At 39.6% G+C, this 17247-nt stretch overlaps 2 protein-coding genes across 2 annotated transcripts; both read right to left on the bottom strand.

Annotated features, from left to right (window-relative positions):
- Positions 1–8134: 8134 nt before the first annotated feature.
- Positions 8135–9100, bottom strand: LOC125111837 (olfactory receptor 52N4). Its single transcript, XM_047753956.1, has one exon. It carries the CDS (start codon positions 9098–9100, stop codon positions 8135–8137), a length of 966 nt encoding a protein of 321 aa, XP_047609912.1.
- Positions 9101–15872: 6772 nt separating this feature from the next.
- Positions 15873–16847, bottom strand: LOC125112199 (putative olfactory receptor 52P1). Its single transcript, XM_047754413.1, has one exon. The coding sequence runs from the start codon at positions 16836–16838 to the stop codon at positions 15873–15875; it is 966 nt and encodes a 321-aa protein (XP_047610369.1). The 5' UTR covers positions 16839–16847.
- Positions 16848–17247: the final 400 nt, after the last annotated feature.

Here is a 17247-nt window from a genome sequence, read left to right on the forward strand (position 1 = left end):
TTCGAACTTGTAACAGAGGTCCATTCATATTTTAGATCACATTCCAAATATTTGGTGTTACAGACGTTTCAAGATTTGAAGACATAACGGATGCTGCAGATAGGAAGAGGAATAGCTTTCTTTAACATTCTCCTGCGTGTGGACTTCTGAGGAGGTCATGAAAGAAGGGCTTAAAAGGACCTTCATGATCAGTACTAATAAAAATCATACCAAAGCATTTATTTATAAGACAGAAACAAACTCACAAGTTTTTAAAAATCAAACTTATGGTTACCATAGGGGAAACCGCATAGGGGAGGGACAAATTGGGAGGATGGGAATAACACAGACACACGACTGCATAACACAGAGAATTAACAAGCTTTTACTCTCAGTAGTTTGTAATAACCTGTATGGGGAAAAAAGAGTGGATACGTGTGTGTGTGTGTGTGTGTGTGTGTGTATATATATATATACACATACATATATATATATAACAGATTCACTTTATTGTACACATGAAAGTAATATAACATTTTAAGTCAACCATACGCCAATACAATTAAAAAAAAAAATTCAGTACTGAATTTGTTGATTTAGGGAGTCGTATAATGGAGAAAACTTTAGAAACTCATTATTTTTTTTCAGTTGAGTCTTAGAGAACCTACAGAGACATATAAACCAGGATTTAGGTACAGATAATACGGTGCTTTTGATTTTATTAATGAGCAAGAATCGCTTGCCCATCATAATGCGGCATTGGCCACTGCATACTCAGAATCGTGTTTAAAGCGAGACTTAACATCTTTCCTCAGACTCTACTCTTTTTCACGCACATTTCATTCTGTACTGAGCCCCCACCAGACCCGCCTGAACTTCGCCAGCCTTCCGTGAAATTTTCCACCGACAACTGCTGCCTTACCGTATTGACTTCCTTTCTGCTCTGCTCATGAACCTCTTCGGTAATCTCACCTGGTCATGCGTGTCTCTCCCCGTGTTTCTCCCTTTTTGTCTGCAGTCTGGGCTTCCTGCAACGGTTATTTCTCTGCTTAAAACAATGTATGACCTTACGCTTTCTTTCAAATGCAATTCAAATTCCGTCACGGTGCATACAACCCTCTCTGACTTGAGCAAATCTACTGAGTATCATCTCTTGGCTTTGTCTCTGTGTATCTTACATTGTTTATTTTGCAAGGTATTTAATTAGCAATGCTTTGGCCATGCCGAAAGCTATACCACATATATCAATGAGAAAGAAGGAGACTGGAAAATGAGCTTTTAAAACAGAAAACATGAAATTTTTGAAGTAAGATGTTTAGATTACTCACAATTTAGCTCAATTACCTATAGGCTTATTCTTGACACAATTACTTTTAAATATGGGAGACAATTCTGTAAGGAATTAAAATTCTTCTGTAGTATCATCTACAAAAAAGATTCATATTAACAAGTAGGTGCTTTCTTTTCATATTTTTTTTGCTACTTGTATATTTGAATAGGCACATACTGCTTAATCATGAGATAAATCATCCTTTTTGATGAACGGTGAATTATCCAAATGTATTCACAACAAGTTTTTTTTTTTATAGTCAACAATAACGGATTGCACAACAAGTTTTAACGAATAATAGAAAAGCAGGTTTAGGATGAAGCTTTGTCTTTGGTCTTTTAGATGAGAGAATTCACAGGGATTCCAGAAAAATATCTCCATCATGAAAGTTGGAAGTGTGTAACCCATTTGGTTGTACAAGGCCTGGTACTTTAGTCAAATATTAATTTATATTATGCATCCTTGTATCAAATACACAGGCTCGTATCTTTGATTTTTTCCCCATCTTCTCTAAATGCTTTCCCCGGATTGATATTTGTGTGATACAGTTAAGAGAAGGAGCACGTTTGAGCTCACAGAAAGAAAAGAATTGTTTTCCTTTTTTTTTTTTCCCCCAGCAATTAGAGTTTAGCAGGACTTAGGACAGGATTCTGTTATGTAAAACAGTTAAAATGTGACTCCTGAAGATAATCTGGCAGCAGTTTTTAGAAGAGGTAGTTCCTAGAGCACCAAACAATAGTTATGTTTTCTAATAACCCCTTTGAAAAGTCTCTCCAAGCCTCTATATCCTGCTAGGATGGGGGCAGGCAGCAATCTCTTGTCAAGGGCGTTGTCAAAACAGCGTGAATACAGGTTAATGATTAGTTGTTGAAAGAGGGAGTTAACCAGTGCTCAAGGGTTTAGTACTTACCGTGGTTCTGAGCTGAGACTCACAGTCTAATGGCAAGGGTTTCCTATCAGGTTAAAAAACAAACAAACAAACAAAAAAGAACCAGCTTTTTGCAAGAGGAGGTTTCGCACGGGCTACACATGTGTTCTCAGATGACTCACAGCCCAGAAATTTTGAGTTTCCGGAATTTATGGGAAGTAGTAAGTAACTCAGGGATCTAAGGGGAATCGACTTCCTTTGGAGACTTAAGGAGAGACTGGCCCACGGAGAAAGCTCAGTTCCTAAGATGCTGAATCCCAAGAGGCTGGAAAGGAGATTAACTCAGAGACATGTTTCTAGTAATGTAATGGGAAAACTTGCATAAACACTAAAAAAAAAAATCCTTTTTGAACACAAGAAGATCCTACCATAGTGCGCATGAACAGATATGTACGTGAGTTTAAATTCTGTGGCTAGGATGTTGCACTTAAAAAATACTCTTAAAGAAGAAATTACTCATCCATCCTCAAATATATATATATATATTGAATTGCTATTGTATTTAGAAGACATGCTAGGCATAAAATGATCAATAAAGCTGATGTAGTCCCTGTCCCCATGGAAATGTTGATCTAGTTGGGGAGATGGGATAAAATATTAAGTAAATAATCAAGCAAACATATTACTAGGGACTGAAGAATATGTCTATATTCTTTGAAACAAAAGTATCCAGAGATTTGAGCACTGATAATGGGGGGGAATTAACTTAGTGCTGGTGTTAGAAAGGTTTTCCCAAAGCAATGCCAGATTGTGCTGAAGCTAAATATTGTTCGAGCGTGAGTTAACGATGGCATGTGTTTGGTGGGAGGAAAGGGAGGCAGACAAGTATTACAGGAAGTCTAAGATGCTCAAAAGAGAGGGATCCTGGCATGTGCAATATAATAAAAGAGGATAAACATGGCTTCGCTTTGAGATGTGGTGGAAAATGACATATGGTGGAAAATAGTGCTGTTGAAAAAATTACAAGCAAATGTATGCTTGAACAGGAGGGAGGTCAACTGAAAGTGGAGACTTCCTACATAGCAGCAAAGCGGAGACCAGATTAGATGTCACGAGAATAAATTTAGGTAAATCAGAGAGGCAACCGCCATATAAGGGAGAGATGGCTACATCTTGGACTGGGATAGAGGAAGTGAAGATGCAGAAAAACAGATGGATTTAGAAGCTAAGCTGGAGGTGAAATTGATCATCTTTAAGACTGAAGAATGATTCTAAGTTCCTGGTATATGCAGTCGGATGACATGGGACGGCATTCACGTTCTTAAGGAAGGTTGGAAAAAGACTAAGTTGCAGAGGAAGAGACTAAGCTCAGGTTAGGTCTGTCAAACGTGAGGTGCCTTTGAAGCATCCATGTGAGATCACTTAGTCAGCAAAAGGAAAAGTGGTCCCAGAGAGCAAAGAAACAATTTGAGAAGGAAAAAGGCATGCCCACTATATTGTTTGGCAGCCTTTGGAACGTAGAAGACATTCATCTAGTTTATCCAATTTGTTGGCATATAATAATCCATAGTAGTTTCTTATGACTCGGTATTTTCGTGGTATCAGTTGCAATGTCTCCTCTTTCATTTATGGTTTTATTTATGTGAATCTTCTCCCTTTGTTCTTAGTCTAGCTAAAGGTTTGTCAGTTTTGCATCATTAAAAAAAATAAGATCTTAATTTCATTGATCTTTCATATTGTTTTTCTCCAGTGTCCATTTTACTTATACTCTTATTTTTGTTATTTATTCCTTTGCTAACTTTGCACTTAGTTTGTTTAACTATTTCTGATTCCTGGAGGTGTATAATTAGGTGGTTTATCTGATGTCTTTCTGTTTTGAGTATATGGAGGTATGGTTATAATTTTCCCTCTAAGAACTGCTTTTACAGCATCCCCTAGGCTTTGGTGTGTTGTCCTTCCATTTTCATTGGTTTCAAACTTTTTGAATATTAATGTCTTTTATTTCCTTTCACTATTTTATTCTATTGTTTGGGCCTCTAGTAGAATGTTGGGTAGAAATGTGAATAATTGACATTTTTGTATTATTATCCTCCTATGGATAAAGATTTTAGTATTTCATCATTAATTAGGAATTTAGCTACAGGGCTCTTTGTATCAAGCTAAGGAAATTTTCTTCTAAATTTAGTTTACTGTGCTTTTACCAGAAATGAATGTTCAATTAAAACAATTTTTTCTGAAACTATTAAAATAGTCATCATATTTTTTCCTCTTTACTTTGTGGTATTTTATTTTATTTGATTTTTTATTAAGTTTTATTGGCGTATAGCTGACTTGCAATGTTGTGTTATCTTCAGGTGTACAGCAAAGTGAATCAGCCATACGTATACATATATCCATTCCTTTTCAGATTATGTTCCCATATAGGTCCCTACACAGCACAAAGTAGATTCCCTGTGCTACACAGTAGGTCCTTGTTACTCACGCATTCCATATACAGTAGTGCGTGGTATTTTAAATTAAAGTCTTTTGTACTCTAAACCAACTTTGAATTCCTGGAATATATCCCGTTTGGTTATAATGTGTTATCAAACAACCCCCAGCACACACATGTACGCACAAGCACACACGATTATGGAGATTTTTAGGTAACCGATTAAATTTCTTGAATATGTTTATGACATTACATTTCCTCTTAGATCCGTTGTATTGTTTTAAAAATATATCTGTTTCACTTACATTTTAAAGTGTATTAGCATACAGTTGTTTCTAATATCCTATTACTATTTATTTTAGTAAATGCTTTATTTGCATTTGAGAAATAAAACCTCTACCTTAAAGCGATTGGATGTGTTCTCTGTGTTGACCAATCAGGTTAAGCTACGTATTCTTCAGATCTTCTACAGCTCTTTTGATTTGTCCAACTCCTTGTTCTTCAGTTACTGAGAAGATGTGTTAAAAGATCCAACTATAATTTTACTGTGGACTTGTTACTTTCTCCTTCTTGTTGTGTCAGTCTCTTCTGTGTGTATGTATGTGTGTGTGTGTATCTATAATGATATTAAGAAAATTCAGAATTGGTTGTTTCATAGTTTTCTGTTGGCTTGCTACTGTAATCAGCACAAAATGCTACATTTTATCACTGCTAATATTTATTATGTTAATAGCCACACAAGGTTTTTTTGGTATTTGTATATACAGTATGCATCTTTTAAAATCATAGACATTTTATTAAGGGTGTTTTCTAATGTTGTGTTTCATTTTCTTTCAACTTGATTGCTTAATGTAATTACTGTCTTTTTTTAAGTTTACTAGGTTTCTACTGTCTTAGTTTAGTCTCATCTGTTTTTTCCTTTGTTCTTCTTGCCATTTTTGAACCAATAAAATAGGTGTTATTATTGTCGTTAGTATAATTTTCTCCAATGTTAATTTTTGGTTATGCATTTCTTTCTTTTGTAGAGTTAATATAGGTACTAAAACATGCTTTCTTTACCTCTTAATGTCTATTAAGGTAGCACATTTATTACTTTAACAATATAAGAATTTTATAAGATTGCAACCTCATTAACTCCTTTCCCACCCTTTCAGTTTATGGCTATATTTTTCAGCTCTATATAATTTTAGACCCTTTGTGATTTATTTTCCCCATTTTAAAGAGTAAATATTTTTCATTTTCACCCTTCTTTTCTTTCTAGTGGTTACATTAATTTCCATAATTCTGTCTTTCAGTAGCAATCATTATTCTACATTCTGAATAACATACTTTAGGTGACCAAACACTTATTTTATCTTCTTTTTTGATGAATATTTTCGGTACAATAGAATTTTAAGATGGAAGTTTTTTTTCAGAACTTCAAAAATATCATTTCACTGTCTTCTGGCTCCCACGGTTTCTATTGAAAAGTTCACCATGAGTATAAAGACTGCTACATTAAAGGTAATGTGCAGAGATCATGATTCTGAAAACCCACTTTGTGTATATTCTAAATAAAATATCCCTTGTTCCATAAGGATGCAGACCTGTGTGTATATGTGTGCACATGTGAAAGGTGTTCATCATGGCATTACTTCTGGGGACAGGGAGACTGAAAAAGCTTGGATATCCATAATCAGAAAATGATTAAGAAAACAGGGGTGGTGGCACGCTATGAGTGTCTATGAGCGTCTATAAAATAATTAGAAGCAAAAGTCAAATATAAAGAACAAACATTTAAAACAACCAAATTAAAAATAAGCAACAAAGTAATATTTAACAAAATAAAACAAATATAGGTTTCTAAAGGAAACATTCAGTAAATGACTTTGTAGTCCCATATCTAAGAACTTATGCCAATGGGTAAGACCTGAGAGGAGATGTGAAACTCAGAGATAAAAGCAAAGCAAACAACAGAACAAGACATGGATCTAGAAAAGACAGTGTTGATGTGGCATTGAGTAAAAGGTATCATGAATCTTACTTCACCTTGAAAATACTCATGAGCTTCAATAAACTTGTTAATGAGTCTATCAGCTTGGGATTCACAGGCATACAAGACGTAAATGGTTATTGATAGAGAAATAAGGGGAAAGGACCTAACCCAGGGATCTGCTACTTTAAAGGAATCCAGAAGAAAAGGAAAGGCACAGGAGACCATCAGTAGTTTCCATGAGAATGAAGAACAACATGGGATGTGTGGGGTGTTCCAGAAGTGGAAGAAAGAAAATGGACAAAGGAGCAATTCAGTTATATCCAGTGTTGCAAGACTGACACAGAGGAGAACCTATGGGATGGAAGAGCAAGAAAGTAACATGTGAGACTGATCAAAACTCTTTCAGTGAAATGCTGGCATGAAAGGTATTCTGGATAAAGCCAGAGGTGGGTGAGAATTATTTCTGGATGAGTGACTAGAGGTAATGAATATTAGCAATCTTTCGTTACATTTTGCTATCAAGGTGGACAGAAAAATATGCGAATTTTGCGATGAACATTTATGTGTCTTGTGCCTTTATAAAATGAAAAATACTAGAAGATATATCAGAAAATAGAAATTAGTGTAAAGTAACCACATCAGAGGAAGGCAACGTGCATTCTTGAAAGTTGTGCAGGAAAAAGAGACTCTGAAATCCGTTTTATGACATCTGAGACAAAGCTACAAAACTGCATTTCGTCATAGCCTCTCACCTTCATGTTAATTTAGAAAGAGGCTGAATATTACACAGAAAATGTTTAAGTGAATCAATTAGTTTTATTTTCAGCTCAAAAGAAGAGAAGTACCCACGGTCCTGCACAACGCTGTACTCATAGAAATGCACTTATTAAAATATTTCATAAATTTCATTACTCTACGTCTCACTCCACACTATGCAGCCTTTGAAATCTTTCTCAAAAAAGAGAAAACTCATTACCTGGGAGGAAGCAATTATGAGAAAGACTTGGGCAAGGAGAAAACTATTCAGATACCAGGTTTCTAGGTTTCTTAAAAGACGCACAGAGTCTTACACGTCATTATATTATTGTCTTCATGGTAAACTTTCTAGTTTCATCTTTAAGATGTCATTGAGAAAACAAAGAACTTTGGTGAATAAAGAGAATACACAGTGCATTCTTTTCAAAGCTAAATCTGTTCTTAAATTGAAATTCCAATCACAATTAAAAACAGCAATTTCAGTCATCTGGCCCCAGATCCATGGGTTCACAAGATTCAGTTTTCAGGAAAATTGCTCCTACTTCCAATGGGTATTTTTGTTTCTTGGAACCTGATAATATTGAGACCTGCATTATAGAGAGAACCTGGAGGTGAAAAACTCATGTGGAGGTTGATCTGGCAGGAAAATTATTTGCTAGTCTGCAAAAATATAATGGGGATGGACCTTGCTCTCTTGGCAAAGGTCAGTTGCCTATTCTTGGAAAGTCTCTTGCCTAAACAAACAGAGAGAAGCATTTTTGTCTTCTCATCCTATCTGAGGCAAATTTTCCTTTTTCATAAATCATGGGATTTTGTGTTCTTAGAACCTGAAAGGATCCTTATGACACAGTCTCGTATCTGCTTGGTTTTCACCCCATAGACAACAGGATTCATAGTTGGAGGCAAGAGCAGGTAGATATTGGCCACGATGATGTGACACGATGGAGGGATTGTGTGGCTCCCAAAGCGGTGGGAAAAGAAGGAGAAGAAAGCTGGGCTGTAGGAGAAGACGATGGCACAGATGTGGGCCGTGCAGGTGCTGAAGGCCTTCTGCCGAGCTTCTGCCGAGGACAGGCTGACCACCGCCCGGAGGATCATGGTGTAGGAGGCGGCGATGCACAGGATGTCGAAGCCCCCGATCAGGAGGGCCACCGTCAGGCCATAGACGGCATTGACCTTCACGTTGCCGCAGGATATCTTGGCCACGGACATGTGGTCGCAGTAGGTGTGGGGTATGACATTGCCTCTGCAGAAGGGCAGGCGCTTGATGAGGAGCGTGAAGGGAATGATGAGGAAGACCCCTCTGAGGAAGGTGGAGAGCCCAGCCTTGGCGATGACGGGATGGGTGAGGATGGTGGCATAGCGCAGAGGGTAGCAGATGGCCACATAGCGGTCCAGGGCCATGAGCATGAGCACCCCGGACTCCATCCCTGTGAAGGTGTGGACAAGGACCATCTGGACCAGGCATTCTTCAAAGCTGATTTCCTTGAGATGGAACCAGAAGATGCAGAGGGCTTTAGGGATTGTACTGGAGCATATGACAAGGTCGGTGAGGGAGAGCATGGCCAAGAAGTAATACATGGGCCTGTGCAGGGAGTCCTCACAGCGGATGAGGTAGAGGAGCCCGCAGTTCCCCACCACAGCCACAACATACATGGAGCAGAAAGGGAAGGAAATCCAGAGGTGCAGGTCCTCCAGTCCTGGGATCCCAGTGAGAAGGAAGGAGCGTGGATTCATATCTGTCTGGTTCAGCACAAGCATCATCAAGCTAATTTGATCATTAATCTAGTCTGGTGTTTGTGGATCCTCCTAGAAAGACGTAAGAGAAAAAAAAAATCTTTTTCATCACCATGTCTTCATTCCTTTTGCCTCTTTTCTTCAAGGTACATTTCAGTGGCCATATAACAAATCTTCCTGAACACAAACATAATTTAAACCAAATGGATTTTTCTGCCTGTGTGTATTATCTTTTCATTCAGTCTTTTATAGAAGTATTCAACAAATACTTTTGATGTCTAACTTGCTTAGTTCTTTAATAGACCAAATGTATCCGTTTATAAAAGATGAACATTTTGTGACTATTTTTCTAAAGCAATTTTTTTTTCTCTTGTGGCTGCACCTGTGGCATGTGGAAGTTCCTGGGCCAGGAATTGAATCCCAGCTGCAGCTGCAGCAATGCAGAATCCTTAACCCACTGCCCTGGGGCCTGGGATCAAACTGGCACTGCCACAGAGACAAGCCAGCTCATTAACCCCCTGCAACCAGAGCAGGAACTCCCCAAAGCTGTTTTTGTTGACATATCATTTAAATATTTGTAATTATGTACATATTCCAGACAGAAAAATCAACATGAAAAATGAAAAATGTAAAATATCATATTTTGAGAAAAAGATAGAATATAGTGGTTTCTCTTGAATGTGGGCATCAGGGGGATAGCAGTGGGGCTAGATATTGGGCCAGGCCAGATTGGCATACTTTATCAATTTCTGAACAGCAGGATTCTCCTAAGGAGACAGTCAGCCTGAGGGACATATCTTAGCTAGCTTTTTTTCAGATGTTATACTGAAAAGTGCAGAAGTCAGAATACTTTAAGAATTCTTGGGGAGTTCCCGTCTTGGCACAGTGGAAACAAATCCAACTAGGAGCCGTGAGGTTGTGGGTTTGATCCCTGGCCTTGCTCAGTGGGTTAAGGTTCTGGCATTGCTGTGAGCTGTGATGTAGTTTGCAGACATGGCTCGGATCTGGGCTTGCTGTGGCTGCGGCATAGGCCAGCAGCAACAGCTCTGATTCGACCCCTAGCCTGGGAACATCCGTATGCCACAGGTGCAGCCCTAAAAAGACCAAAAAAAAAAAAAAAAAGGAAAAGAAAAGAAAAAAGAAAGAAATCTTGAATTGTAGGTTAATGACTAAAATTTGGAAAACACAAATTTAGCCTCTAAAAGCAGAATGTAAATGCATAAATCACTGTAAAAAGATAAACTAGGTGCAAATTTATATACCACTCATCATCAATCTTCATTTCCAAAATTTATTTTGGCTGCACCTGCAGCATGTGGAAGTTCCTGGGCCAAGGAGCAGACCTGCACCATAGTAGCAACCCAAGCCCCTGCAGTGACAACGCCAGATCCTTAACCCACTGCACCACAAGGGAACTCCCCATTTCCAAAATGCGTAGGCAGTAATTTTCCACTCCTCCTGCAACCATACCCTTCTCAATTCTTTGGACATGAAAATAGATTCTTCCTGGTAGATAGAGCTGCAAAATATATATTGGCTTAAAATATAAGAATGAGAGGATTTATACACAGATTCTAATTCAAGTAATAAGAACAGGGGCAAGCAAGTGGGCAGCTGAAGAAATTGAAACACGATCCTGGTGACTTAGAACAGTTCTCTGTGTATTTTCCATTATTCCCTGACACGGCAGTAGTTCATTCCTGACTTCCACCCAAGCACTCCTACGTATTTGAAGGATTCTTTATGCAGATGCATAGGTGTTGTAATCATTTTAATTGAGAAAATATAAATGTTTTCAACAGCGAGGAATAACCATTTCCACTAGAGCTCGCACTATCCCCATGCATCTCCTCTGACTTGTGCCTGGATCGATAGAATAAAACATTTGTGTCTTCAGGGAAAAAAAGAAAAACAGCTCGCGTCCATCTTAGATCCATTCTCCTCTTTACCTCTATGGCTAAATTGAAAATTCTGCTGTCACTGACCCTTATATTGTTAGATTTAGACACGTTAGGCTTTGGAAGGCAAAGAAAGGAGGCGATATGTAGCAGGTTCGGTTTCCATGAACTTGGCTGCCGAAGCATCACAGTCTCTGGGCAAATTTTTAACCCAAGATTTTCTTGATGTGAAGACTGTTGACTTAAGCCTGAAGGAAAGTGAGTGTTATATATTCCTAATATCCCAAAGGAATATTTCAAAGCATCAGAGACATAGCTGGTATTGGAATCAAGCTAACCTCCAGGGTGTTCAAAGGACAATTGATGAATATCTAAACCAGTATGAGTATGTATACACACGTGTACGTATGAATGCAATTTTGCATGTATGTACTGGTTATATGAATATGAGTGTAGTTGTACAGTGGGGCATAGATCAGAAATGAGATATTTTAATTTAAAAAAAAAACTAGTGATTTCCCTACTCTAGGGCTCAGTTTCTTTCCCCATTAAGTTTTGCAAAAGCCCCAAAAGAACTAAGTTGAATACCTTTAAATATATAAATAATTTATTCACACAATCACTTATTAAATCACTCTTTTAAAGTATATTTTTGTCACTTCATTGAAATAACATTTATTAGTGTATTTTTAGACTTTGTTAATATGAGCATATGCCCAGGTAGAAGCTTTAATAGAAATGGAATGATATATCATTACACATATATTGCTGTGTGTATAATTGAGTGTACAGGATAAGCAATGAGATCCTGCTGTGCAGCACTGGGAACTCTGTCTAGTCACTTACGATGGATCATGGTAATGGGAGAAAAAAGAATGTTTGCATGTATGTGTAACTGGGTCACCATGCTGTACAGTAGAAAAAAAATTGTATTGGGTAAATAACTATTAAAAAATAATAATAAAAAAATAATAAAATGTAGAGGATTAAAAAAATAAAAAAATAATTGTGTACAACTAGCACATTAAATATTCTTCCAAAAGAGGACATTTAAGTCTGCATAAATGTTTATTAAATAGAATATTTTAAAATATTTTCTGTCTTTTTATGCCCAGTTGTTTTTTAAAATTATAATTTAATAAAAATGCTTCAACACATATACTTGTTCACGAATCATGTATGGCACTCTGGTCTTATTATTTATTTAAAACAAGTTCCTAGTCATGTATGAGTTTCCACTGTATTGTACAAAGAAAAAGCTTATGTTTAGAAGCTCTATACCAATTTTACTGGACAAACTGATATATGAATGCCATTTAAATTTAGAGTTGTTTAATGACTAAAGATACTGTAAAAAATTAATAAACAGAAACTTCAATTAAATAGAGTTGCAAGACCAGCAGGGGGAGCTATCTCACCCTAAAAGGATAGTAGAGCCCAACAGGAAGGGAAAAGACAGGAAGAACAATTTTTTTCCTGGCAAGGACTTAGCCAATAAAAAAATAAAAGCTAAAACTAAAACCAAACAAACCAAAAAGCCAAAGCAAACAAACAAACAAAACCCCATGGACTCTGTTTCCTACCCACACTCCTTTTCTCCTCTAGGAGTGACGTGCTGGGACTAGCACGGGGCTCAGCAGGGGGCAGAGCCCAGATGGCAAGTCCTTTGCTGCTCCCAACAGACTTGCTTTGCTGGAGAACTATCTGTCAGCCTGTTTGTTTCAGGTCAACCAGATTGACATTAAAAAAAAAATTCCTAGGTAGGATCTGAGCCGCGTCTGCTGCCTACACCACAGCTCACGGCAACACCCGGTCCTTGGTCCACTGAGCAAGGCCAGGGATCCGGCCTGCATCCTCATGGATGCTGGTCTGACTCGCTTCCACTGACCCATGATGGGAACACCTATAGTTCTAGTTTTTTTTAGAACTTTAAATCCCTGTAAAATCCTAATTTTTTTTCATAACATGCTAGGTCAGTTCAATTACATTTATATGCATAGTATGTTCCAGAGTTGACTTTAAAAAAATGATGTTTGTGCATACCCACATATGTTGCTTTTGTTAATTTTAAAAAAGAAAACCCCAAATTGTATTGGAGCTATTATATATCAGCGTGGAAAAAGAAAAGAAAATGTCTAGCCTTATAGTACTCAGTTTTGAAATGTTTTTGTTATTTTTTCCTATGGACCTCACTGAGGTTTTGTTTTTATTTAATATCATTTCTTCGAGAATAAGAAGGAAAGCATAGATATAGAAGAAAAGCTGGCATTGAGTGGTGTCACAGAAGTCACAGCAGACTGATTGGAGAGGTAATTGGCCAGTGATACAACTTGTAACGTAGTCCAATTAGATGAGACTACTGGTGGCTTTGAAGACAGTCTTCACCGGAAACTTAAAATTGTGGTGGAAGCCAGATTACAAACAGACATCAAGGAGGCTGAAATAATTTGCTCCAAAAATATTTTCCAGGAGTTCCCGTCGTGGCGCAGTGGTTAACGAATCCGACTAGGAACCATGAGGTTGCGGTTTCGGTCCCTGCCCTTGCTCAGTGGGTTAACGATCCGGCGTTGCCCTGAGCTGTGGTGTAGGTTGCAGACGCGGCTCAGATCCTGCGTTGCTGTGGCTCTGGTGTAGGCTGGTGGCTACAGCTCCGATTGGACCCCTAGCCTGGGAACCTCCATATGCCATGGGAGCAGCCCAAGAAATAGCAAAAAAATATATATATATATATTTTCCAGAAACTTGCATAAAAAAGTCACTAATGGGAGTTCCTGTTGTGGCTCAGTGGTAACGAACCCGTCTAGTATCCATGAGGACGTGGGTTTGAGCCCTGGCCTTGCTCAGTAGGTTTAAGGACCTGGCATTGCCATGAGCTGTGGTGTAGGTCACAGACACGGTTCAGATCCCCTGTTGCTGTGGCTGTGGTGTAGGCCGGCAGCTACTGTTCCGACTTGACCCCTAGCCTGGGAACCTCCATATGCCATGGGTGTGGCCCCCCAAAAAAGAAGTCACTGAGGTCAAGAGAAATTTTGCTCTTGGGTAAAAAATCCAGTACATTCAAACACACTGTGAACACAAGAAATAGAAGAAATGAGTGATGGTCTGAGCCCCCAAGAGCATATTTTGAAAACTTTGCTAATCAAAGGAATTAGTAATAAACAAATGCAGTAATAAATGAGGAAAGAAAGATTGTCTATGTAAAAACAAAGATTAGAATTTGAGACCGTTGACTTCTAATAATTCCATTTTTATTTCCAGAATAGAAATTAACGGACTGCGAAAACCCCGAGGAGCAGGGCTGTATGAGAGAGTGGAGTATGATAAAAAACAGAGAACTATAAACCATGTAGCAGGGAAAGCATGGCCATGTAGCGAGATCTCAGTTAAAATCTAAAATTATGAACAAACGGTGCTTGCAGTCTGCATGTCTGTGCAGTTTCTTCCCAAGAGCTCCGCTGTGAATAGAGCAACATGTGACACAGAGCCCGTAATTGTTCCGGAGTGGGGTTGTAGGGCTTGTAGGGTCATTTTGAAACATAAAATAGAAATTTGGCTGATGAACTAGGGTGTTTAGAATTGTGTCAACTTCTCAAAAATCCACTGAGATGCTCTCCATTTGAAGATTATAATAAAAAATTAATTGAAACCAATGCCACTCCACCCGCTAGCAAGCCTCCTGTAGAACACAGTGTAATGATTGTCTTCATTTGAAAAAATAGACGGTGTTCTGCATGCTTTATTGAATTCTTAGCATTAGTTATTGAACGTTTGCAAACGGTTTACTCTCATCTGAGTGATGTATCATAATCAAAACGCTCATATTCCTGAGAATGGAAGCTTTTAAAAGCTCCTCTCTCATCTTCTGCCTCCAGGACGGATGTGGGAGGGTCTGTGATCTACAGCGGGGATCTTCCGACTTGTCCTCGTGACAGTGCGAGATGGCCAGTGAGAGGATGACAAGGGGACAGTGAGCGCCATCAATACGTTTACATACAAGTGTTAATTTCTCGATGAAATGTGTTAGGCCAATTGTCCGAAGCTACTCCTTTTGGAAAACAGAAAGACTCGGGATGTACAGTAACAATTTCCAATCCCAGTTTCAAAGGATGCAATTAAGCACTTGCCACGACATCGTGTTGGCTTAGATTGATGGGTTCAGGTCAACTTGGGCCTTTTCTCCTTCTACATCAGTGTGTGTAATTTTATGAACATGTAATTCCCTTTGTCCGGGAATTACGTCCTGGTCACTCAGACTCAGGTTGGCTCCCTAGAGACTAGAGACAGAAATATATCTGTGACATGAATATGCCAAGATGAGAAACAGCGATTCCCAGCCTATCCTGTGCCCTCATCCACAGACGTGTTATTGTTTTGCACCAAAGGAGTGTTAAGTTTGAAGCCTTTGATCTGCTACCTGCTAATATCGTGAGTATTGGTGAGTTCTCTCTCGCGTCTTGGCTTCAAGTTCTAACGGAGAAACATAGCATTAGTGCAAACACGCCTGAGTCCCTTGCAGCTCTGATTTCTTTAACTGTGGCTGTACGGTCCTATCTTCTGATCTTTCAGAAGGTAGCACAGCAGCCTAAATTAGGATATGAGAAATCCATGCCTGATGTATTGGGAGAGAGGCAGGGAGTGAGGAGAATTCCAATGAGTATGCAGAGGTTCTTCCAACTTAGTTTGGAAGACTCTTCCCCTGTTATATTTCCTGGAGGGAAGTGTAACATCCTGACCCAACTCGATCTTCTCCGCGATGTGTTTCTCTTGGAAATGATCGGGAAGGTACTATGGAGGACACCATAGCTCTATTAAAACCCCTCTCCAGTCTCAAACACTGAGGATCCTTTATTCTCGAAAGTCTTCTCATCATGGGACCAAGTCCCTACTATGCTCCTGGGTCACTCAGATGCTTTGGCCCCAGTTCCCTGCCCCCTTTGAAACACCCTGACAACCTTTTCCCTAATTTCTTTGGTCTTAACTCCATACACCATAGGGTTAAGTGCAGGTGGAAAGAGAAGATAGACATTGGCCAAAAGAATGTGAATATGGAGTGGGACATGGCGACCAAAACGATGGGTGAAAAAGGAGAAGAGAGCTGGTGTATAAGAGATCAGGATGACACAGACATGGGAGCCACATGTCCCCAGGGCTTTGGACCGAGCCTCGTGGGAGGAGAGGCGAAGGACAGCTCGTGCAATGAGGATGTACGAAAGACCAATGCAGAACAAGTCAACCCCAATGACCAACAGCGCTGCCGTCAGCCCGTACACACGGTTAGGCCTCGTGTCTCCGCAGGCCAGCTTCACCACTGCCATGTGCTCGCAGTATGTGTGTGGGATCACATGGCTTTGGCAGAAGCTCAAACGCCCAATGAGGAAGGGACACGGGAGCATGAGAATAGAGCCCCGCACCACAGCTACCACCCCGATGCGGGCAATGATGGTGTCAGTGAGGATAGTGGCGTAGCGGAGTGGATGGCAAATGGCCACATAGCGATCAAAGGCCATGGCCAGCAGCACGGTGGACTCCATCATGCAGAAGGCGTGGATGAAGAACATCTGTGCCAGGCAGGCAGGGGCAGAGATGTGTCCAGCTCCACACCAGAGGACGGCCAGCAGCTTGGGGACTGTAGAGAAAGAGGCAGCCAAGTCGATGGTGGAAAGCATGCACAGGAACAGGTACACAGGCTTGTGCAGGGCTGGTTCAGTGGCAATGATAACCAGGATGGTTATGTTGCCCACAATTGTGGCTGTGCCCAGGCAGCACACAGGGAGTGAAAGCCACAGGTGGAACTGTTCCAGACCTGGGATGCCCACAAGGAAGAAAACAGAAGAGTCCAGGAAAGTGTGATTAGGAGACTCCATGGTCTGGCCAAGAGTTCTGGGCCTCTTCTCGAGTCAGCAGCCCTCACATGGTATCACATTACCTAAGGAGATACACAGAACAGAGACGTGAATAAGACTAGAGCACCTCGTCTCTTACTTACTCCAGATTGGTGTCTATCAGAATGGAGGAGAGGTGAGCTCTCCTAGTCCTCAATTCATCAGATACTGTGTGTTCACAGGTCCTAGAAAAAAAAATAAGGGAAGAAACTTCTCCACTTTTGGACTCTCCAGAAGATCCTTCCCTACCATGTAGATGGGTTTAAAGGACAAGCCATCACCAGACGTTCCAAACCTGTGGGCACCGTGTTCATTCTCACAGATCTAGGGGTTAACAGAAGGAGAGACGGTTTGTGGCACATGCTAGTCTCATCACAGCTCAGGACCGATA

The sequence above is a fragment of the Phacochoerus africanus genome, chromosome 11 (genome assembly GCF_016906955.1).
Source record: "Phacochoerus africanus isolate WHEZ1 chromosome 11, ROS_Pafr_v1, whole genome shotgun sequence".
In the NCBI taxonomy this organism is placed as follows: Eukaryota; Metazoa; Chordata; class Mammalia; order Artiodactyla; family Suidae; genus Phacochoerus; species Phacochoerus africanus.